At 48.6% G+C, this 24076-nt stretch overlaps 1 protein-coding gene across 1 annotated transcript in view; it reads right to left on the minus strand.

Moving 5' to 3' along the window:
* Positions 1–5139: 5139 nt before the first annotated feature.
* Positions 5140–24076, minus strand: part of MAP6 (microtubule associated protein 6) — a 97219-nt gene continuing 78282 nt past the window's right edge. Inside the window, exons 3-4 of the mRNA XM_053562100.1 lie at positions 23009–23205; positions 5140–6276 (exon numbers count right to left, since the gene is read on the minus strand). Coding sequence (XP_053418075.1) covers positions 5277–6276; positions 23009–23205 — 1197 coding nt within the window. The 3' untranslated portion in view covers positions 5140–5276. The remainder of the gene's footprint in view (positions 6277–23008; positions 23206–24076) is intronic.

Below are 24076 nucleotides of genomic sequence, written 5' to 3' on the forward strand. Positions count from 1 at the left end.
CCTGATAGAAGAGTCACATGCTAGACATGGAATATCTAGTATTTAGGGGCGAAGCTGAGTGCTCCTTGGCAAGCAGTTTTCCTCCTGTTGAGGAAGAGCTCCTGGCTCACCACTGGGCCCAGGTTAGAGCGCTCCCTGTGTGGGAGGCACCAGGGACTATGAAAGTAATTAATGACTGTTACACAGAATCTGTTCTTTTCTCAAGGATGCCTGGGGCGAATGTGCTCATTTAGTGCTAAATGGGGTGTCAGTGAGTCACACATCAGGTAGGAAACACATTGGATTTCTCCCTTTTATTATCCTTCATTCACTGGAATCAGGCTTCTATTTCTTCCACTCCAGAGAGCCTGCAATTGTCAAGGTCAGAGATCTCTTTAATACTAGTGCAATGGACACTTTAAGAAAGCTTATTTTTTAGACGTGAACAATTTCCAGTATACACATGAAAGTTAAAAGAACAGTATTATGAATTTCTGTGTACTCATCATAAAACTTTCACTATGTATCAACATTTCATCCATTTTGTTCAATGGACATTTTTCAATCCATATTGTAGGAAGCACTCATGGTCTCTGATCTCCTTGACCACTTCTTCCTTGATGTTTTCTCCATGGTGACATTCTTTTCTAGTTGACAACTGGGTCAACCAAAGTACCCCACCCCCTTCCTCTGGACAACACACCTACCCAGAGACAAAGACATGCCCAGGTGTCAATCCATTCCAACTTGGTCCCTGTTCCCCATCCCCTACCCACACGCACTGTCTCCCCATTTCCCCGGGTGTTAAGGGAGAAGAGTTACTATGTAAGAAAAGAAAACAGCATCTTGGCCTTTCCAGGAATCAGCCGCCAGGGGCTCCAGGGCGGCCTCGGGGCTCAACTCCTGGGTTGGGTCTCCTAGCCCGTCCTCCACGTGGCCCCAGCCTTCTCCGGGGCGGGTGGGCAGGGATCGGGGACCCGGGGATTGTTTCGCCCACCTGCGGGGACCCTGTCCTGCCCACGAGCCCAACCCCAGCGGCCCTTCGGGGTAGTAGAGCTCCGGGCCCGACAGTGGGTGAGTCTGCGGGCAGGTGGGCGTGCAAGTGCATGGATGGCCGTGGCGAGGCGATTCGCCGCCAAGCGAGGGTCCGGGCTCTTACAGGGAGACGCCTTCCAAGCCTGGGCATCTTTGGGTTGGGTTTTTGGACAAGATTTGCCCCTGGGTGGGTAGCGGGGAACCTCCCTTTGCAGAGACCCTCCCTCCCTCTCCTAGGCCAGGCAGATGATAGTGCCATCTCCGAGCCAAAACAAGGTTCCCGAAGGACCTCCGCCGAGACAGCCAGGGGCACACGTCCAGGAGCCCACCAGGGCTGGACCTCCGCACCCTCAGCGCGCCAGGCCGTCTTCTCCCTCCCGGGGCCGCCGGCGCACCGTGTGCTGTTTTTCCCTGTTTTGCTAGGCCGCCGCTCCAGGGCAGGGAGAGAAAGGGGGTCGCCGCGGAGGGGCTGCGAAATGGCTGCCGCAGGGAGGAGCCGGGCGACAAAGAAGTCTTTTTTTTTTTTTTTGTAGAGACAGAGTCTCACTGTACCGCCCTTGGGTAGAGTGCCGTGGCGTCACACCGCTCACAGCAACCTCTAACTCTTGGGCTTACGCGATTCTCTTGCCTCAGCCTCCCGAGCAGCTGGGACTACAGGCACCCGCCACAACGCCCGGCTATTTTTTTGTTGCAGTTTGGCCGGGGCTGGGTTTGAACCCGCCACCCTCGGCATATGGGGCCGGCGCCCTACTCACTGAGCCACAGGCGCCGCCCGACAAAGAAGTCTTTAAGTGAAAAGAGCCAGGGCTATAACCCAGTTATAACCTAAGAATAGGGGGAAGGGGGAAAGGGAGGGGAGGGAGGGTGGAGGGGGGTGGAGGGAGGGTGATTGGTGGGATTACACCTGCGGTGCATCTTTACAAGGGTATATGTGAAACTTAGTAAGTGCAGAATGTAAATGTCTTAACGAGTGTATGGTGCCCCATGATCGCATTAATGTACACAGCTATGATTTAATAATAAAGAAATGATTCAAGAACTCCTATAAATAGACAAATTATAATAAAAGGAGTCCCAGATTATTAGGAAGGAAGAAAGAATAACAGCATAAATGAAAAATAAAGGTAAATACAAAAAAAAAAGAGCCAGAGGAATCTATTGCCTTTTTCCTCGCTGTGCCTCAGCCCCCCTCACCTCAGTTTCTGTGCCTTCTTTCTCAGCAGTGGAGAGCTGCACTGTGGCTCAGAGGCTCTGAGCCTTGCAGCTCACCCCTGAGCTGAGGTTTCTGCCTAGGATCTCCTCTAATGTCAGGACCCGTTTACAAATGAGGATACTGAGGGGGCTGGTGCTGGGCTCCTAGCAGAAGCTGCCATATCTAAGGCCCCCAAGTCCTCGTCTGCACTCTGCCAGCTTTCCACACGGGGCATCACTGCCTTCTTATTGAATGCCTTCTGCATCATAGGCACCATACGCCCACCCCTCTCAGCTTCCTCTATGCATTTCTCTTCCTAAAAAGCTCTGAGCTTGGAACTGGGCTCGTTTCTCTTTTGCTTCTGTCTCTGAAAGAACTAGCTTCCCCATCCTTCAAGCCCACCCCAAGATTTGGTTTCCAGCCCAGGCTCCCTTCAGAGGTCCAGGCCTGGTGGGCTCTTGGCTCTTGAAGGTCCTTCGGGAACCTTGTTCTGCATGTCAGAGATGGTGCTATCATCTGGTTGGCCTATGAGAAGATGTGTGTCATGGGACATGGTGCGTGGGTCAGAGAAAGGAGTGAGAAGAGGAGATGTCCACACACACCACTCCTGTAGCCTCAATGTGGCCTTTTCTTGTCTAAGGGTCCCTGACTGTCAGAGCTCATATGGCAGCAAGTTCTGCAGCCTGCGTCTGTGTTGGGCCAGGAAGAAATCTCACAGTGTGTGTGTATGGAGGTGGCTTCTGGAAGCAGAAAACCCTAGTGCTGTTGGGAATGAGATCAGGAGGCAGGCTTGGGGCCAGCTGGATGGGGAAGGCTGGCTCAGAAACCTGGGCTATTTGGGAGTCCTCCTGTGATGAATTTTCAGTAAGCTGAACACCTTGAAAAGGAGCCCCTTTTAAAAAGATCTTTAAAAGGGGTAGGAGGGCAGCACCTGTGGCTCAAAGGAGTAGGGTGCCAGCCCCATATGCCAGAGGTGGTGGGTTCAAGCCCAGCCCCAGCCAAAAACTGCAAAAAAGGAATGAATGATTGAGTGTAGGAGTGTTTTGGGAGGCAGTAGGGACAAGTAGAGCCCTCTGCTCCCAGCTCCCTGAGAATTTTGGGCTTAGAGAGGCTGCCCTCAACCTTGTGGGACTCCGGCAGGACCCATCTCTGACCAAGGCTGAATTTTGGGCCCACTGGCAGCTCCCAGCCTCCTTCCCAATGGCCTAGCTGTGGCTCTCCCTCACCAGCCAGCACACACGCACTGCCCACAAGGTTGACCCTCTCTTCCTCCCTGATGTCCTGAGATTCAGAAAACTAATCCCTTCCGCCTGGCCTAAGCTTTCTGTCTCAGAGGCCTGCTGTACCCCTAGCTAAGTCCTCATGTAAGCCAGATTCCTTTCATTCAAGGACTTTCAAAGAGGGCCTATGCCCAGTCTGCTCCTGCCTGGGCTGTCCAGCAGCCTGTTGGGACTCCACTGCCACTTTCTCTGGGAAGCCCTCCTGGCTGGCATAACTATATGTCCTCTCAAAGCCAGGCCTTTGTTTTTCCCAGGGCCTCATCCCCCATCACATTTTATTGTCCTAAGACTGAGATTCCTCACCTCAGTGACCCCAGTGCCCAGCACTGCGCCTGGTACTGTAGTAACTGAGTCAGCAAGAGGACCCCTAAAGACCCCTAACTGTCTCAGCCTGAGTCCCCACCTGTTTCAACCCCACCTTGGCTTAATTCTGAGAACAGGTTTCAGAATAGAACAAAGAAGTTCCCTGAGTTCCCAGGAATTCCTAGCAACAGGTAACAATGGTAGAACTTACCCCAACCCCCTAGCAATAACTAAACAATGGTGAAAAACTTATATCCCAAGCCAAGTTTGTCCCCATGCCAGCTGCCACGATAAAACCCCCTGACTCACTGCAACTGGTGCCAAGCCCCCCTGAGCCAAGTATGTAACCCCACCCCTGGGCTAACTAACTGCTATGTTCTGTTCTTTTTTTTTTTTTTTTTTGTAGAGACAGAGTCTCACTTTATGGCCCTCGGTAGAGTGCAGTGGCCTCACACAGCTCACAGCAACCTCCAACTCCTGGGCTTAAGTGATTCTCTTGCCTCAGCCTCCCAAGTAGCTGGGACTACAGGCGCCCGCCACAACGCCTGGCTATTTTTTGGTTGCAGTTTGGCCGGGGCCAGGTTTGAACCCGCCACCCTCAGTATATGGGGCCGGCGCCTTACCGACTGAGCCACAGGCGCAGCCCTCTGTTTTTGTTTTTGCTTACTTGCATGGCAAAAAAGGTATAAAAGGCAACCTGCTTTTCTCTTCGGGGCCGTTCGCCTTTGGCCGGTGGCCCACCTGCACAGGTGCAATAAATCACCATCTGATTTATACCTGAATTGGGGTCCGAGTCTTTCTTTCAGGTGGCAAATGAGTACAACAGTACAAAGTGGGTGCTAAGGCAAGGCCCACTGCACGTATCCTTGAAAGTATGAATAAGTGGGGACTTCAGACATTTTGGGAAGCTCTTGGCTGAGTCAAAGTTCTGCAGTGTCCTGAGACTTACTACCAGGGGCCTACTGTTCTCACATAGTTTGACCTCTGGATGAGCTTTAAGACAGTGGGCAAACAACTATTACTTAGAATTACCTTGGGCCACTGGGAGCCTGCTCATTCTTCTATACACTTCAACTCCGACCCACTCAAGGCTCAGTCTTTTGGGCTTTCCTGGCATCTAACTCTTGGCTTGTCCTGCCCACCTTCATGACAGGGTCCTATTTGCAGACTCCTGGCATTGCTTGCTCACTCCCATCTCATGCTGTCAACTCCCAGGAACTGGGTATTTCTCAGACGGCTCTGGCCTGTGTGGGTGAAAGCAGAAGCTGGCATACCCAGTTGCAGTGTACACAGCATGCACACATATGTACCACGTGCCCCCTACCCCTCGAGCCAGAGAGAGAGACTGCTGAGCCAGAGGATCAGATTTATTAGATTACAGCAAGACTACGGTACATGTTTCATGCAGATTAAATAAGTGCCTCACTACTCCGGGAGGGGAACACTTTCACTGCCAGCTCCTTCATTGGCATGTCAAGAGGTGCATATCAAGGGGAACCCTCAAGATATTCTGCATGGGGGACAGTTGGGATCACGACTGGAGGAGGAAGTGAGACACTAGGCAGCCGAGGGCCCTTGGGACCTTGAGTCTTAAGAGGCTCAGGGACTATGGGACCTTGGTCCTTTGCTGGTGCTGGCACCAAGGAATCTTGATCCTTCAGAGGCCCTGGGATTATAGGAACTTGATTTTTCACAGGCTCAGGAAACACAGGACCTTGATTCTTTGGAGGCTCTGGAATTATGGGATCCTTATCCTTGACCGGTGCTGGGACAGTAGGGCTTTGATTCTTCACAGACTCAGGGACTGCAGGACCACGATTCTTTACAGGTGCTATGGGTGCAGAATCATGAACCTTCAGATGCTCTGGGATCGATACATCTTGATCCTTGACTGGCTCTGGACCCACAAAACTTTGATTCTTTATAAACTCAGATACCATGGGACCTTCCTTCTTTACAGGTGCTGTGGTCATGGCACTTTGATTCTTCGGATGCTCTGGGACCTTGGGACCCTGATCCTTGACAGATGCTGAGACCATGGAATCTTGATCCGTAACAGGTGCTGGGACTACAGGGACTTGATTCTTCACAGGCTCAGGGGCCACAGGACCTTGACCCTTCAGAGACTCTGGTACCATGGGACTTTGATCCTTAACTCTTGCTGGAACCATAGGACTTTGATTCTTTAGAGGCACTGGGACCAAAGGAACTTGGTCCTTGGCTGGTACTGAGATCATAGAACCTTCATTCTTTAGAGGCTCATGGACCACATGGTCTTGATCCTTGACTTGTACTGGAGTTATAGGACCTAGATCCTTCGGAGGCCCTGGGACCACAGTCCTGGGGCCTTGATCCTTTGGAGGCTCTTGGACCACAGGCCCATGACCTTTCAGAAGGCCTGGGACCACAGGACCTTGATCCTTGTTTGGCTCTGTGGCTACAGGACCTCGATTCTTACTTGAATCACTGGCAGGTTTGACCAGGCTCCTGCAAAGGAGAGAGAGGTGGTCACTGTGAGGGTAGAGCTCAGGCCAGGGATAGGGCAGAGCACAGATTGCCTGATCAATCTTGGCCCAGTGGAGCCTGGGCTAGGCAGCTCTTGCTGGAGAGCCAGTGGAGTCTGATTTCTCTGTTCTTATTACAGAACGTGGGGTAGGGTGAGGGGCAGGCTCAGGGATCAGTAATTCAATGTGCTTGCCAATTGATTATAACCTGCACGTGGCACAGGATGGTGCCCTGGTGACAACGGCAGTATCATAGCTGGACTCAGACTTGGCCAGTGGGCACCCAGCAGCCCATCCACCCCACACTCCATCCAGGCCCTTGCTTTTTCCCAGGATTGTTGGGCCCTTCCTGGGAACCCTATGTTAGCTATTCTCTTAGATATCACTATAGGGTGCTCTTTCCTTGTTCTTGTGGCCTTCCAAGATTCCTTTCCTTCCCTGACCCCCTTTTTAAGGGCTGATGTAAGGGAGAGGCCAGGGATTCATGGCATACCAAGAAAGGGGCCAGTGGGAATTTCCCTCTTCCCCCTCCCTGCAAGGGGAAAAAGTATTTTTGTCACTGACATTATCTAGCACAGTGGCATGTGGTGACAGCTGGCCTTTAGCTTTATCATTGCTTTTAAATTTCTATAGACAGTGAACCCCATTGTTGCCTGCATCACTCCCACTGACCCCACCTTTGGTAAGTGGCTGGCTGGGACTCCCCATTCCAGCAGTGATAAGGCCCTGGTCCCGTCACTCTATCCCCACTTCCAGTTCCCTCTGTACTCTTTGGACTCTTGCTGTCACTTACGCCAAGGCTCCTGGGCCTATCACCCTGCAGCCCAGAGTCCAAGCCTGTCACCAGAATTCTCCTGGGCCATTCCAGCTGCCTCACTGCAGCCCTCTTTCCCATCCCTTGGCCCATCCACATGTGGAGACAGTGACAGCACTGACACCTGAGGGAAAGCATTGCCATGCTCAGACCTGGCCGGTCTGGAGCCCTCTGGTGTGGGATGCACACCCCTCCCTCGCAAGCCAGCTGGAAAGTTGCTGCTCAGCAGTGGTGTTGCTCAGCAGGTGTCACAAGCCTGCGCACACCTACAACACATCCTGCTCTCCCACTCACGTCTTGTCATAGCTCATCTTGGCTACACAGCAGTCCTGTGAAGCACACAGGAAAGATTTTATCACCCCTACTTGTCTAATGTAAAAAAGGAGGTCCTGAGAGGGCAGGTGATGTAGAAAGTGAAGGGACCCACGTGGACTAGTCTGGATTTTTCCAATCCTGGAGCCTGTGCTCTTCCCCCTGGCACACAGTAGGTTCTCCATACAGGGTAGCTGTTATTCTTTAACATGTGTAGCAATAAACTTTCAGCATTTTAACAGTTCCTATCAGGCTTCTACAGAAATATATCTTAATGCTTCTTAAAACTGCTTTAGTAAGACCTCTACTTGGTAGCACTTTCTTAGCTCAGTATAGTTTGATCTCTCTGGACCTCAAGCCTGTCATCTGTTTATTGGGTATAATGATATGATATTCACTCAGAAATTTATGATGTAACGGTCATGTACATAGAGCCTTTTGGTATTACTAAGTAGTGTTATGATTATTTTTCTATTTACTTTGAAATAAAATCCCACATATTTGGATTGTTTATATTCTGCTACAGAAGCTTTTTATTGTATTTAGCATTTTGAACCCTCAGTGGCACAGGCAGCCTGCCCACCAGCTCCCTTGCTGGACCTGAGTAGGACAGCTCTCTAGCTCAGCATGACGTGGGGTGATCAAGCTGAGAGAGGACAAAAGAAGGTGATGGGGTGGGGTGGGGCTTAACGGATCTCAGGCTCAGGCTGAAGAACCTACCCCTTGCCAGGACGTGGACTCAGAGTCCATGCAGGCGTGGAGATCGTGAAGACCAGCCCATACTTCCCTGGATCTTTACAGCCTCGTACACCCCAAATGTCTATTTAATGAGCTAAGCCCAGATTGTGTGGACATATAACCTCATATTGCTTTGGTTAGTTAACTTTTTTCTCTATTGGGTAAATGTCTTTAGTCATGGGAGGGTTTAGAATTAAGATTATAAATGATGAATTAAGTCAAATGTAAAATATTACTTTTTTGGGTATTAAGTTTGGGAAAAATCTGCATGGATTTAGTTCGAAAGTATTTGTAATGCTTAGGATAATTTAGCATATTAAAATACCCAGCAGATTAGCTTTGTGATTCCAATATAAAATGTATAATGAAATAATCAAGTTAGACAGAATTTAACAAATTATAGAAATGGAACCCGGAAAGTTCAGACATAATTTAAAGTAGAAAAATATGAGACAGTTTTAGAATTATGTAGACAATGATGAAAATTTTTTTTTTTTTTTTTTAGACAGAGTCTCTTGCACTTGGGTAGAGTGCCATGGCGTCACAGCTGATGCAACCTGAAACTCTTAAGCTTAAGCAATTCTCTTGGGACTACAGGCTCCCGCCACAACACCTGGCTGTTTTTTTGTTGTAGTTGTCATTATTGTTTAGCTGGCCCGGGCTGGGTTTGAACCCGCCAGCCTCAGTATATAGGGCTGGTGCTGTAACCACTGTGCTACAGGGAGCCGAGCCAATGATGAAATTTTTTTATGACAACCCAAGAGTCACCGTATTTTTAAGCTTACTTTATTTTAAATTATTTAGGAGAGTTGAATTACATTAGAAAATCCTCCTTAAAAGAGATTGTTGCATTTTATTAGATCTTTTTATTTTATTATTTTTATCAATTAAGCATTCATTTTTTAAAACCAAAGTAGCCTGGGCAGTTTTTCTTTTTTTCTTTTTTTTTAAACACTACTATTTTATTTTTATTTATTTATTTTTTTGGCCGGGGATGGGTTTGAACCCGCCACCTCCGGCATATGGGACCCGCGCCCTACTCCTTGAGCCACAAGTGCCACCCAGCTGGGCAGTTTTTCTATGCACAAAACTGTTCTCAAGAGCTCTGTGAAACCATCCCTGACACTGACTAGGCATCACCTGGTTCCACAGTTCCCTGCCAGTCTCTGCATCTGTAAAATGCCCCATCACCTCCAATAAGGCTGGTGGGAGCTGCACCCTCAATGTGCCCGTGTGAATAAGGCAAAACCACCTCCTCGAACAAGCTGCATGTGTGGCTTGGGGAGCGGAAACAAGCTGCGTTCAACGCCACTCAGCACAGGCCAGCTGTCCTTTGGCATGACCCAGCCTACACCACTGAATCTGGGCCAGCTGTATATCTTCTCCGGAGAGCATATGACACAGGCCCCTGCCACCTCTCAGCCTGTGTGCTCTGAAAGCACGAACCTCTCAGAAACTAGGATGGGGGTCTAGTGGGTCTGGGTCTCTCTTCCTTCTATGCTGCTGATCGTCTGAGAGGTCTGGGGCAACTGCTCACCCATGCTAGACCTCAGTTTCCCCACCCTTAAAATGGGGACAACAATATAAATGTCAGGGACTGTTACAACAGAGGATCAGGGATCCTGTTAGGTAGCAATCTGAAATCATAACTCTTGATATCTGCAGAGCGCTTGGGTGTGTTACACAACTAATCCACGACTGTAATAATTAATAGCAGTTTACCAAATTCTCACAGCCTCCTTACTGTATCTCGCTTGACCCTCACGCAGCCCTGGGGTTTGGCAGGGTGTCCTGGGACACTTGCCCTATCCTCTCCTGCTGGTTTATATACTCCCAGTGCTGGGTCTTTGCTTCAGCCCCTTGCCCCATCACACCCCTGCCTGTCCTTGAAGGCTCAGCTCAGTGCCCACATCCTCAAAAGTCGTCCTGCCTCCATCTCTCCAGATTAGTTTTGTTCACCCCCGCCCCCATGCATAACCATTTCAGATTCATACATTCACAGATATCAATTGCTGTCATTTTCCCCGGGAGACTGTGAGCTCCCTGAAGGCAGGAGCTATCCTCCTAACCTACAGCCCTAATGCCCAGCATAGTGTCCGGAACAAAGAAGTCCAAATGCAAAGAGTTACAAATTACTGTTGCTGACAGGTGGGTTATCTTCTGTTCCATGGCCCCAGCCAGAAGTCCAGAGTCATCTTTGATACCACCCTCTCCCTCAAAATGCTCACCCAGTCCATCAAGTCCCAACTACTTCAGCTCCTAACATTTCTCTCCTGAATATCCCCATTTCTTTCCCTGCCTCTTCCTTTATCACCTGTTCTACCATTATCTTGTGGGCCACTCTCACAGCCTCCTAACTGGGAGCCCCCGTTCCCTTTATCCTTCTTCTCCTCCAATTCATTCTTCATGCAGAAATCAGAGTAGTCTTTTAAGAAAGCAAATCTCATCCCCTCCTTCTCTGCTTACAACCCCCCAAGGGTTTCTCCTTGCACTCAGAATAAAGAATAAAATCTGTTCCACGGCCCCATCTAGCTGGCCGGCCTGCAAGCCTGCTCCCCTGCCCTGAGCCTTCTCTGGGACTCTGCCTGGACTTCATTCTGTCCCTTAAGCACGCCCTGCTCCTTCCCATTTTACAGCATTTGCATGTTCTGTTATCTGCTCCTGGAATAGTCTCTTGTTCCCTCTTCTCCTGGCTAGTGCCTACTCAGCCTGCCTCTCTCAGCTCACTGAGGCGTTGCCTGGGGAAATCCCTCTCTGACCCCACTGCCAAGGCCAGCCTCCTGCTACAGGCACTGCTGGTTTCTGGCACCTTGTTCCTCTCCCTTATCTCCTCCAGAAGAGCTGAGTTCAACCCTTTCTTTCCAGGGAAGGGTATCGTGGGCGTGGATCTCTAAGCCTCAATTTCCTTATTTATAAAGGGGGATTATACAGCCTACCTTATAGGAAGAATTAGCTTGTGGGGACTTGCATGGCAAGACCCTTGGCATACCAGTGATATTTAGTAAGTGTTAGTTTTTTGTTTTTTGTTTTTTTTTTGAAGGGTCTCACTTCGCCAGCCTGGATAAAGGGCTGTGCCATCATCATAGCTCACAGCAACCTCAACCCTTGGGCTTGAGCAATTTTCTTGCCTCAGCCTCCCAAGTAGCTGGCACTACAGGTATGCGCCACCACGTCTGGCTAGTTTTTTCAATTTTCTTGCTCAGGTTGGTCTTGAACTCCTGAGCTCAAGCAATCCACCCACCTCAGTGTTCCCAGAGTGCTAGGATTACAATACCCAGCCACTGGGTATTTCCAATTTTCTTGCTCAGGTTGGTCTTGAACTCCTGAGCTCAAGCTCCTGAGTCCACCCACCTCAGTGTCCCCAGAGTGCTAGGATTACAGTACCCAGCCACTGCACCCAGCCAGTAAATGTTAGTTCTAAAGAGGGACTCAGTGATCTGATCCAATTGTCTTGCTCCAGGATGGGAAAACTAGGCCCAGAGTGGGCAAGTGACTCTCCACAGCTGCATAGCTAATGGATAGTAGGTCCAAGACTAAGACACGGGCCTCCCAATGATCCCATCAGTGTGGGGACAGGAGGGACGAAGCAGACTCACTCGGAGCACAGATGGTGGGAGAGGAGAGCAAGGCCCAGGCCCATGGCGACAGCAGAACATGATATCACTGCTTTGCTCCCTTCCTCTCTGCCTCCATGGCCCTGCACGGGAGCCCACGATTCTTGGATACAAACAAAGTTCCTAACAGTAAAGGGAAATGCAGGTGCCCAAGGGGGATTGTCAAGGAAACCACCTTTGAAAGGCTCGTTATTCCTATGAAGAATCTGCAGGAGACAAGGACTTCTCAAAACAAGAAGTCCTGCCCCACAGGACTCTGTGGCAGCCTCAATTTAGCAATTACAATGTTGTTTAGTAATTATCTGCCTCTCCCGCTAGACCGTGGGGCTGTGTTTTGTTCATCTTTGCATCACAAGTATCTAGCACAGCCTCTGGCAGATAGGAGTACTGGGCAGATGTTTGTGAGAGTAACAAATGGCTGGTGTGTGGCTTTTTCTCTTTATTTTCTTTTGTATTTTTTCTCTTTTATCCATTCATTGGACAAAATCTACTGAACTCCTGTTCTGTGTTAGGCCCTGTGCTGGGCCCTGACTTGAGGAGACCCTAGTGGGGAGCAGGAGACAGATCTATAAACACACTCCAGGAACACAGTGCTGCTCACGTGGGCAGGCACCACCACGGCCCAGGCACTAAGCCTTATCAGCCTGAGTCTCTTCAACCAGAGCGATTCAAAGGTGGTCTCTTAAAGGACAAAGCCATCACTTGACTGGAGAAGCCCTCCCTCTTTGTTCCATGAAAGCACAGCTCCATAGATCCAAATCAGAGGTGCCCAGGGCTGGGAGGACAGACCTGGTGGGCCATGGGTCTCCTGAACCTGCACTGCAATTTCCCTGCCAGCTGGCTGCCCAGCCGCTGTCCCCTCTTGCCTCAGAAAGTGAAAGCCATTTTGTAGGCATGATCTCCAAACAGGATACTTTCTCTGCCCTACAGTCTATACCTGCCCTCAGCTGCTCTGACTTCCTCTCGGGCACATCAGGGCTGGCTGCTAGAACACCATCTATCCCTGTCTGCCTAGTAAATTCTTTCTCAGCAATTGAAAATTCAGCTCCAGGGCCACTTCCTCAGTGAAGACCCCTGTGACCCTTCATCTCCTTCTTCTGCACCCCCACAACCCTACCCCACCCCTGGCAGCAGCCCCCATCACATCACTCTCCATGTTTTGTATCTGCCTCCCCAGGCTGGGTGGTTTGAGCGCAGACACCACATCTACTTCATCTCTTTCCCTCCATCCCTTGCTCCCTCCCCTTTTCTCTCTGCCTCCTCTGACCCCCTGCTTCCTTCCTGACTTCTTCAAATATTTAATAAATGCCTACTAGGTGCCAGGCCCTTGGATATAGTGGAGAGGCAGGGAGGTCCAGCTTAGGGCTGGCACAGAGCAGGAGGCCTACCTTCTAGATGAGGAGTTTTAAAAGTAGCTCACATGAGATTGAAATCTAACAACCACATTTACACGACATATAAAGGTTTCTCTAGTTTTACCTTACTTAGCATCTTTTTGGTCATCCCCCTAATTATAACATCTCTTTAAGGTTTTCCAAGAGGACTTTACATATAATATGGCATTTGATTCTCACAAGTGGAATCAGCTAGAAAGGGGTCTAGAAAGGGGCTATGCCCCAGATCACCCTGTGAGTATGTGAGTCAAGACCTTAGCTGAGGAGCTCTTTTCTCTCTACAACATCTCTCATGGGTGTGACTTCAAATACAGAGTTTCCAAATTTGTCTGCAGACATCCAAACTGGGTTGAAATGACCCTGACTGGTTCCGGCTGGAGGCAGTGTCTTCTGTAGGTCCCAGCTCAGAGCTCCCAGATACATTTTCTGAGACAGTTGCTGGGGCTGCAGGCCCCCACAACCTGCTTGGCCAGTCCCTGTTACCTCAGCCTTCCTGTATCCACTGTGCAAGGACCCTCTCCAGTTTATCTCCTGGCACTCAGCACACTCTGGCAAAGCAGTGGCATCCTGGCCTAAGAGTGCCCATCAACATTCACACACCTGTGAGCCCCACCTATGCGCTGCCAATCGGTCTATCCGCCCAGGGCCACATAGTCCACCCAGATATGGCTCATCACTACAGAAAGAGCAGCTCAAACCACAGCCAGGAAAGACACTGCCACCACAAGGCTTAATTCTGGGTAGGGGGTGGAGGGAACAAATTGTGCCCATCAAACTCAGCATCTGTGACCTCCCCTGTGACTCATTTCCATGGACAGAGCATTAGTCATTGACGGCTTCATTGCAAGCAAGGGACAGAATGAAGAGCCTGCTATTTCAGGAGAATGCATGTCTTTACCACAGGAACCCAAGAGCTGATCCTAAATGCTGGACAAATACTGGGTTTTAGAGTCATCCAAACCTGGTTTCAAATCCTGGCTCACCGTACGAGTTGTGTGATTTTGTTCCTCAGTCACTGAGTTTTGATTTCTTTACCTGTAAATGGAGATAATACCTACAGACTTTATCACTTATTGTGAGGATTAAATGAGGCCAATTGTGTATAGGTCAAATAAATGTTCATTCCCTTCCCTCAGGCTGTGCCAACTCTGGATTTTACAAAAGCCAAACCAGAGACCTGGGGCCGATTCCTAGTTGAGATCTTTCTCCCCCACGCTGGGCTCCCTCCCTCTTCTGCAGTACAGGAAATGGTTGTACCAAGCGGCTAAGTGGTTATGTTTTCTGCTCTGTTGTATACTTATTTTTTCTGTTGGTAAATATCTTTCTAGATCTGACCTGCTAAGAACTAAATAATCCCCAGTTGTATAAGAAATATTTTTAAAAGCATCCTTGGTTGTTTTAATATCAGGAAGGTGAAGTCAAGGACATCATTGACTGTCTCAATGGGCTGCTAGGAATCTGATAATCTGATAATGACCCTTTTGGAAATGTGAAGTGCTAGATTAAGACAGCCAGACATAAATGGCTCAGTTTTTGTCTAAGTCTGTGCTCCTGGGAAGTAGCGAATCAATTTTTATCCTTTCCCAACAACTTCCATCTAAAGCAAAGCATAGGATCTTGAACAATTAGTCAAAATTGGTTTCATGTGTCTAGAGGGGAGCACTTCAAATGAACGTGTAATTGCAGAAATGGAAACTGCACCAGGTGATTTATAGGTTGTGCTCCGAGAGAGGAGGGGCCCAATGAAGGGCTGAGCAAGGGGAGGAGGGCAGTAAGAGCCATCACCACCTGGCCTTAATTTCAGGCTATTGTGTGGCACAAGGGATGGGTTTACTTCAGGTAGCTCTACTACCAGACTGTTTGGGACCAAGGGTGGTAAGTAACTGGACGTCAGTGAAACTATGAAATGAAATATTGACAAGGGCTCACCCCTTTCCAGTTTACCGGAGACTTTGGCATGCAACCCCAGTGGATCAGAACATATATCCCTTGCTATCACAGCTCTTACCACAGGTCATCTCAAATTCTAGATTCTAGAATCTAGAAGCAAAGAGATATGGAAAACACACTATCCCTTGCTGGCCAAACTCTTACTTCCTGAATTTCAGAACCAACAGGAGAGTGATGCATACTTGCGTTCTCTTTGAGGCTTAAAGTACCTAGTACCTGAATTAAGAGATTCAGCCAAAGTCACACAGCTAGTAAATTGTAAAGCTTGGATTTAGAGCCAGGCCTGTTGCTAAGATTTGGATATGCCTATGGCATGCCAGGAGTGGGGCTGCCTTTCTGTTATGCTACAATTACCAGTAAGGGCTCTGCACTGAGCAGGGGGTGGGATTAACCAACTTCTTAAGATTGTCCTGTGATCAAGAGCCCATGAGTTTATGATGTTGGGACTATTTAGAAAAACTGGACTACAGAAAATACAGAGATATGCTGGCCTGAACAGAGGCTGGCCATGATAAAACCAGGCTTTGACTCCTCTTTTCTGTTGCCATGACTTCTCTCAAAACCATCCCTATCACGTGAGCAGGGACAGTTAGGCAGAATGAAGCCTTGGGGAGGAACCACAGTGAATATGGAGGCAGATGGTGAATATTATCACTCACTCACTCACTACTCATTCAACAGACACTATAGAAGACATTCTCTGTGGTCAGCATTGGGCCAGGAGCTAGGGATACCAAGATGAACAGACGGACCTGGGCTTTGCCCTGGGAGAACACGGACCGGTTAGGGGAGGTACATACACAAATGAGCAGATGACACAGTAGATGTGGCAAATTCCATCATGAAGACACAGGGAGCTTCTTACCCAGCCTACGAGGTGCAGGAAAGGCTTCCTGGAGGTGTCCCCCGAGCGGAGTCTTGAAGGATGAGTTAGCCAGGTGGAGAAGCAGAAGGGCATTCTGGGCAGGTGGGGCAGCGTGGGTAAAGGCATGGAGGTGAGAAGCAGCATGGTGCACTGAGGGAACAGTAAGCTTCTGCCACGAGGAGCCCGAGATGGTTCAAAGCAGGGTGTGACATGGCCAGATTCACAGAGTAGAGATCCCTCTAGCAGCTTAAACCAGTAGCGGTGGCAGTAACTACTAATAATTGATCACAGCACCTGAAGCTCCCTTGGCCCGGATAAGAGGTCTGGAGCCAGCTGTTAATATATTTATATACAATGCCAAGTTAGCAAGTGATTGTGGCCCACTTATATGAGGACAAGGGATAGAAATTAAAGTTTAATTCTACTGGTAGAAGTAAAATGCATAAAATGGTGGTCTCTGATCCAGTGCTTTAGGTACTGGATACCAGTTTTTTCTTGGTATCTCCAGTACCAAGTATATTTCTTATGAATGAAAAATCCGTTATGTCATTCTGTATTTAATAACCACACATTTCAATCACCCATTCAGTTAAAAATCTGAATTTGGTTGTGATTGGTCAGTACAGTCAAGATGTTTGTGCCAAGTGTGAGTAGACCTGATCCCAATCTAATTTTCTCTGGATTAGTTCTGGGCCCCAAGATGTAAAGATGGTACCAGGTGAGCCTAGTGGGGGATCTGCAGTGGCCCAGCTAAGGTGTGGCACTGTGAGGTTTGGGTTTAGTTTTTGTTAGGTGACAGGGAGACACAGTTAGGGCTGTGGAGCAGAAGCCTGGGCTCTAGGGCCTCCTCTGTCTTCCAGGCCTGACCCAGCTGGTCAGGTGCCCCTCCTCTTTGAGCTTCCCTTTCTCATCGGTCACCTGGGGCAAACACCTGCATCACAACTCTAGGAGGGTTCAATGGAACAACACAAAAATCCTTTGCAAGCAATTCATAAATATAAATTGTCAGATATTGTTATTTTATTTATTTATTTATTTTGTAGAGACAGAGTCTCACTTTATCGCCCTCGGTAGAGTGCCATGGCATCACACAGCTCACAGCAACTTCCAACTTCTGGGCTTAGGCGATTCTTTTGCCTCAGCCTCCCAAGCAGCTGGAACTACACAAGGCCTGGCTATTTTTTTGTTGCGATTTGGCCAGGGCCGGGTTCAAACCTACCACCCTCGGTATATGGGGCCAGTGCCCTGCCCCCTGAGCCACAGGCGCTGCCCCAGATTGTCAGATATTCTCATGTAGGTCTGTGGACTCAAGGTAACTCAATAGCTGGAATTCTTTAAAAGTGATCTTAAGAGTGTTTGCCTCATTCAACTTCATATATTACTCCTAGTTAACTGCACATATATCAATCGGAAAGAAAGTGAACATATCTTTTAGAGAAGAAGGGCCTGAAATGATATGTTTAGTGTCTACTATGGGTTGCCTGTAACCTTCATATCATTTCATCTTCACTCTGTTCCTCTGAGGTAGTAGTGCCCTCGTTTTCAGAGGACACCAAGATTCCAAGAGTTTAAGAAAAGACACAGGTTTCCCAGAGGTACTGATGTCTAGCCGTGAACCATGTAAATGCCTAAGTGCATTGCCAATGTTAACAGTATTCACAAGATGAATAATAAAATATGTAACGATGAGAATTCTAGTTCTTTCTGCTGTTATAGGTATTCTAGAATGGTTTAGGTGCAATGAGAATGTATTCATTTGATAGCAGTGAGGTGGGGGGTTTGGACCACACGCGTGGTTCTGCAAGAGTCTAAGATAGTTGGTTCCATTTGAGACATCTGCCTCTCCTGTCTCAGTGGCCTTGGCTGCCCCAAGAAGCTGTCCTCAAGCGCGACTGGGGTGGAGCCTTGCTTTAATGCAGATGGTCCACAGGCTTATCCTGAAGGAAACTTTTTGTACTTGTGGTCCTAGAAACGTGTACTGTTTTAAGAAGTTTTCGAAGTAAAAGGACCTTGAACCACTGAGACATGCTAAAGGAGTCTATAGCCCTTGTGAGATGGGCCTGGACACTACACAAATCTATAAGAAGCAGGTTAAACCCTGGTGAAAGAAAGAGGGAAGAATTTCATTAAGAACACACAAACTTTAAGGAAGGATGAAAATATATTTATAATTAATTTAGAAACAACGGCCCATTTTAAAAAGAGAAGCTAATTTTAATTGTGATTGTCGTTTGAGGGAGGCAGGGTAAGTGATGGCCTCAGATGTGTCTCCCAGGGCTCTGCACAAGGACAGTCACAGCACGAACCACAGGTGTATGTGCCTCGGGGTGAGCCCTGACCCTGTGGTGGCACAGAGAGAGGGGACAAGACACCCTTCCTGCCCCGTCCATCGCCCAGGTCTTGCCTTCTCTGGCCCTGAGTGTATCTCGCTCATCTCCTCTCATTCTCTTAGTTACTCTCCGTGTCTTCATGTGTGTGCGTGTGTTTTCTGTGACTTTTCTCTCTTGGCCTCTGTCTCTTCCTCTCTATTTCTCTCCTTTCTTAACACCTCTTCCAATCCCTGTTTTGTCTCTTTCCCTTAACTGATTGAAAGAGAACTGAATGATATACTTTCATGTATTTGCTTTACTTATTGAACGGGCTTTGTGTTTTCTGCCTCAGATGGGTGGAATGTTTTCTATTCATCTGGAAAACAAATACATAGTGGTTTTTCATTTATATGACTCTTGATTGCTGATTCCTACCACTGTTTCAGCCACCATACACGAAGTCTCAGAAATCTGGGCCAGCAATAAAAGTCTGACCCTAGGGCTCCTAGCTTAGAGCAAGAGAGGATCTGCCGTGTGCCTGGTGGCTGGGGAGGGACAGCAGCATGAGGAGGGAGCATGCAGGGGTCGGGTGCGGTCTGGGCGTGTGGAATGGAGAGCCCTTTAGCAACTGCCCACTCACGTGGCCCCAGCCCTCTCCACCACTGAGCTCTGCCACTCTCCAGCTTTTGCCTTGATCCTCCCCAAGTGAACTATCCCCTAGAACATGAGCTTACCCATGTATGGCCCCTCCCACACCTGTGCTTGGTAGATCCCTCTGTCTGGCATGCTGCAGCCACCCCTGGCTCTGTTCACCTGGTGGACACCTACCCATCCGCTGAAGTCCTCCCTGATCCATGGAACCAGCTAGAACGGTCTCCTCCTTCATGCCCCACAGTGATCAGAGGCAGGGTCTCAGGCATCCTGGTTTACCTAGTGCCTAGCACAGTGCCTGGCACATAATAGGTATTCAATCAACATACATTGGAAAAATGAAGAGTATGAGATCTTTTGTCTCCCCCTACTTTACCAGCAGGATACCAAAGTGGGCAAACTTGGCCCCAACTCTCAGGTCCCACCCAGTTCCCACACTTTCCCATGCCTAGATCCACTCACCTGCCATAGGCTGCCCGCCCACTCCCCACAGCTCCCTCTGCCAAGACCCCGTCTGTGATTTCCCACCTCTGGTGGCAAGAAATCTATCCTTCATTCCCATTCCCAACTCCCTGGTCTGTTGTCATCTTATTTGGGCCTCTCTTATGGCTGTTTCAACAACCTGTGTTAGGCACACACACGATCGTCACCCCTATAACCCACACAGTGAGCCAGCCCCTCAAGGGTGGAACTTCCAAAATGACCATAAATTAAACAAGCAAGTGAAAGCATCTCTGCTGCTTTGGGAGGACAAAAAGTCAGAACGGACAGTCCTGCCGTCAACAGGAAGAGGCAGAGTGTTGGAGCCCAGCCTCCCAGCGTGGCGGGGCGATGCAAAGTGCAGGCGGTCACTCCTCCCAGCAACATGGGGTCAAAGCATTATACTACCTTGTTGGCCAGTGCGTCTCCCGGTCCATCTTCGCCTTCCCAACACTTAGCTCTGACTGCTTGCAATTAGTATCTGAGAGGCAATCTAAAAGGTAAGCTGCATTATGGAGAACCCCAGGAAAACTGCGGGGCACAGCTCATCTTGTGGAGAGTGGCTCAAATGGCAAAGGTTGGTTCCTTCACCTACTCAGCTGGGCCTCACCAAGGAAATAAGATCAAGAAAGTGGTGTTTGTCTTTAGCATTTATTTATAATTGGAAAAATTGTTTGTTTGTTTTTCTGAGCAAGCACAGACCACAAGCACGTCACAATCAATTGGCTATACATGAATATTTTTGTCATTCTCTTACTAACAGCAGGAATGAAATAGCACCAAGAGAGGTGTGCGCTACAGGTCACATAGACAATCTGTGGTATGCAACAAAACTCAGGCCACAAAATCGTAATTAGACACTTCCTTCCTGCCTCAGAAGGCAAAGCTATGTGGACTGAATGGGACTGTGGACACGGAGCAGAGAGCTGAGGGAAGCCAGCGCACAGCTTAACGGGCTACTTTTGCAGGCAGGGGAGACAGACAGCAGGAAAGCTTCAGTCCCATCTCTCTGGCCAAGGGAGTGTGGGGAAGCCACAGGGAAATATAAATGGCAAGACAGGCGTCAGAAGCTTGGTTACCTTCAGAAAGGCAACATCAAAACACTGCTTGTGGAACCAAAATCAGTTTCATTCAGTATGTTTAGGATACAGAATGAGACTGGCTGAGTTTTATTTGTAAACAGTAGAAATCAAAGGAAGTTTCTTGCCAGTGAAATGACACATTCAAGAGTCAAGTGAACTACAAACAGTTTTCTTAGTGGGTGTGTTAAAAAGAAGGGATGCTGACAGGTTGAAAAAGACATTATACAGGTCATCTAAAGCCTCAGGTTGGGCAGGGTAGCAAATTTAGTCACTGGGGCTGCAAGTTAATGGAAGTGCCTGCAGGGCCTTTGCGACAAGTTACAATTTGGGCAACGCCAACTTGACTCAGTCACAGAGATCAAGTCATATGCAGCCTTCTGGCTGTGTGGCTGTGGGGACAGATTCATTTATACCGTCCACCAAGTCTAGCACAATGCCTGGCACACAGGTGCTCAATAAGTGAATGCTGAATTCATGATCCCTAATGCATTGTAAACTCTGATTTATTTGATCTGCAAAAAAACAAATGGTTATTCTATGGAGAAATCAGAATTGTGGCAAACATCAGCATGTCTGACTAATGCCAAATCTTAAGAGAAAGGACAAACATTGGCAAATTCTCTGGACATAGTTAAAGATCATGTTGATAGAGTTTTTGGTAAATGGTAACACTTGCTAGCAAATAGCTGAAACTGTACTGGAAATCTGCTCCAGTCATTTCCAATAGGCATTCAAGTTTGAGATTCATGAAGACTTACTAGCATTTCCTGTCTTTTTTTTTTTTTGCAGTTTTTGGCTGGGGGGCCAGCGCCCTACTCCTTTGAGCCACAGGCACCACCCGCATTTCCTGTCTTTTTCCATGCTGTGAGGCTCTTTAGTTGCAGCCGGCCTGACTGAGCACTTCATTTCTAGTCTTCCTGTTCTGTTCATAGTTATGGCCAATGTGGCATACGCTGAATTAATTTGCAAAAGACTTCCCAATCAGCCTGAGGCTACAGAGCAATTGGCATAAACGGCCTGAACAGTCAGAATAAGAGAGAGCTTGTGGAGGTTCTGCTTCCTCCAAACCGGAAGGACCTAAAGGGGCTTTTGAGGTCAGGAATTGTGGGACTGTCACTCTTCCCCACTTACATTATTAAAAAAAAAGCAAGCCTGAGCCAAGAGGCTTGGCGCTGTTCTGCAGCCCAGGATTTCAGAATGCTGGGGACGATAAGGACTTTTAAGGACAGAAGAAATAAAGCGTGCCAAGCAATATACACATCACATTTGCAAATATCGTATTTTCCTGGTAGATATTTTGGGTTCCCTCACAAGCACTGAGGGTATTTTCACAACAACTCCCCAACTAATACCTACAACACAACTTATGCACAGCTAAGTCGGCACTAGCCACCCCTGGGAACTTTGGCCACATAAGATACGCGACACAGAATATACCGTGAGCTGCTTTTATGCATTAACGAATCAAAGATGCTTGCTAATCACTCAGCAAGGCACTCTCCGAGTCTGCAGGTAAGTCGCAGAAAATCCCCCGACCTGCCCTGGGCACCCCTGGCCCCCCCAAGGAGCAGAGCAGGAGCAGGGCAGGAAGGGAGAGCAAACACTGCCACACTGGCCACCACCTACGCGCCCCTGGGACTTCACCGAAATGGAAAGCCTCGCTTTCCCTACACCTTCACTGTTCCTCCTCAGTCACCTTGAACCAGTTGTTCTGCAACCTTGGCAGCACTGGCTAGGCAGTAAACAGAGGGAAAGTCTCCTCATTTTTGTGACCTTCCTCTGACACCTAGAACGCACCTAAAACACTGAACCTTTTTACCACCGCTGGCCTAGTTTTAGTTATCAGTGGCTAATCCATTACTCAGTAGAGCCCACTGATAGGAAACTAAACACAGGCACACATCTCTAACAGAAGATTCTATGGAACAATTACTTAATAGACACAATTTCATTTTGCTGACATTAAGGCCAAGGTTGTTTATTTTTTTTGTTTTAAATATTTTCAGAAATTTTGTCAATTGCTGCAGCCCAAGTTGAGCTTCTCTAGCATAGGATAATTTCCTGAATTTTGGAAAAGAACACATCTACCTAAAGTTCAAAATTGACCAATGGCTCGGATCTTGGGGAAGAAGAGGAGACCTACAGATACTTCCAGACACACCAGGAGTTTTGCTTCACAGCTAGCTCAGAGTTGCTCCCGCAGGACCTGCTCGCCTTTCTTGTCAGCGAGAGGTCTCACCGACAAGGGCGGGCGCAGCCAGTGGGCAAAGCTTCCCGGTGTTCCAGGTGCCGGTGGCCTGGAGGCCTGGGCTCCTCTAAGGAGGAGGTACCTACTCAGTCTTTGAAGCAGGATTCTGCCTTTAACAAAACCAAACCAAAGAGCTCCTGGAACACTCAGGACCTAGGCAGATGAGAAGCTTCTAATTAATTTTGTGGCCTTTTTTTGTTTGTTGGTTTAAAAAAAGAGAGAGAGAGAAGAGTAAAAGGAAAGTGCAGTGAAATTTACTCTTTCGCCTCAGCCAGTTTATTGTTCATCTCTTTGCTTTGCTCCTTGTCCTCGGGCTTGGTGGCACTGGGGCCCTCTGCGTTCTTTTTCTTGGCGGCCTGGCCCGACACCGCCTGCTTGTCTTTGGCCTTCCTCGTGGGCTTATGGCTTGCTGAGGTCTTTTTTGGTTTGGAACTCTGAACACTAGGTTTCTCCACCTGCATGGAGAGACAGACAGACCGCAAATACAGAAACACAGAAGGGAGGGAGCAGGGGAGAGAATTTAGAGAGGAGACATTATACTTAAAGAGTAACAGTAAAAGAAGTTTGGCACTGATGGAGCCCAGTGCGTGAAGTGTTTCCAGTGACATTGGGGCATTTGACTTGTCCCGTCTGAACTCCCTGGTCAGTCACCTGGGCAACATTCACTGGCTACGCTGGAGCCCCTGTGCAGCCAGTCCTTCCCCTGGACCACCACGGGTGGTGCCTGCGTCACTGCTATATCTGATGCCCGTGCCCGTGGGAAGATTAGACCGCATCACCTTGTTCCACGCAGGCAAAGGCATGTGATTTGCTTTAGTCAGTGAAACATAAGAAGCGATGTGGGTCACCTCCAGGCAGAAGAATCCAGAGTCAGCCTGTGCTTCCCACTGCTCTCTCTTCCTCTGCTGGACAGAGAGACTTCTGCATCAGTCTGAGCACCAGACAGAAAAGGCAATGAGAGGCAGAGTGGCAGCTGACCCAGGGCGGACGTGGGTAATAGACAAACCTCTGTTGCTATGTGTATAACGTGCAGAGTCTTTGGGCTGGTTTCTTTTAAAGTTCCGTGGCATCACAGTTCACTGTAACTTCCCACTCCTGGGCTCAAGCGATTCTGCCTCCGCCTCCCAAGTAGCTGGGACGACAGGCGCCCGACATAACACCTGGCTATTTTTTTTGGTTGCAGCCGTCATTGCTGTTTTGGTGGGCCCGGGGCCTAGCTCAGGTGTATGTGGCTGGCGCCTTAGCCGCTTGAGCCACAGGCACCGAGCCTTGGGCTGGTTTCTTACTGCAGCTCCAGCTGGCCTTGCCCTATTTCTGTCTCTAGGA

The sequence above is a fragment of the Nycticebus coucang genome, chromosome 14, assembly GCF_027406575.1.
Source record: "Nycticebus coucang isolate mNycCou1 chromosome 14, mNycCou1.pri, whole genome shotgun sequence".
Classification (NCBI taxonomy): Eukaryota; Metazoa; Chordata; class Mammalia; order Primates; family Lorisidae; genus Nycticebus; species Nycticebus coucang.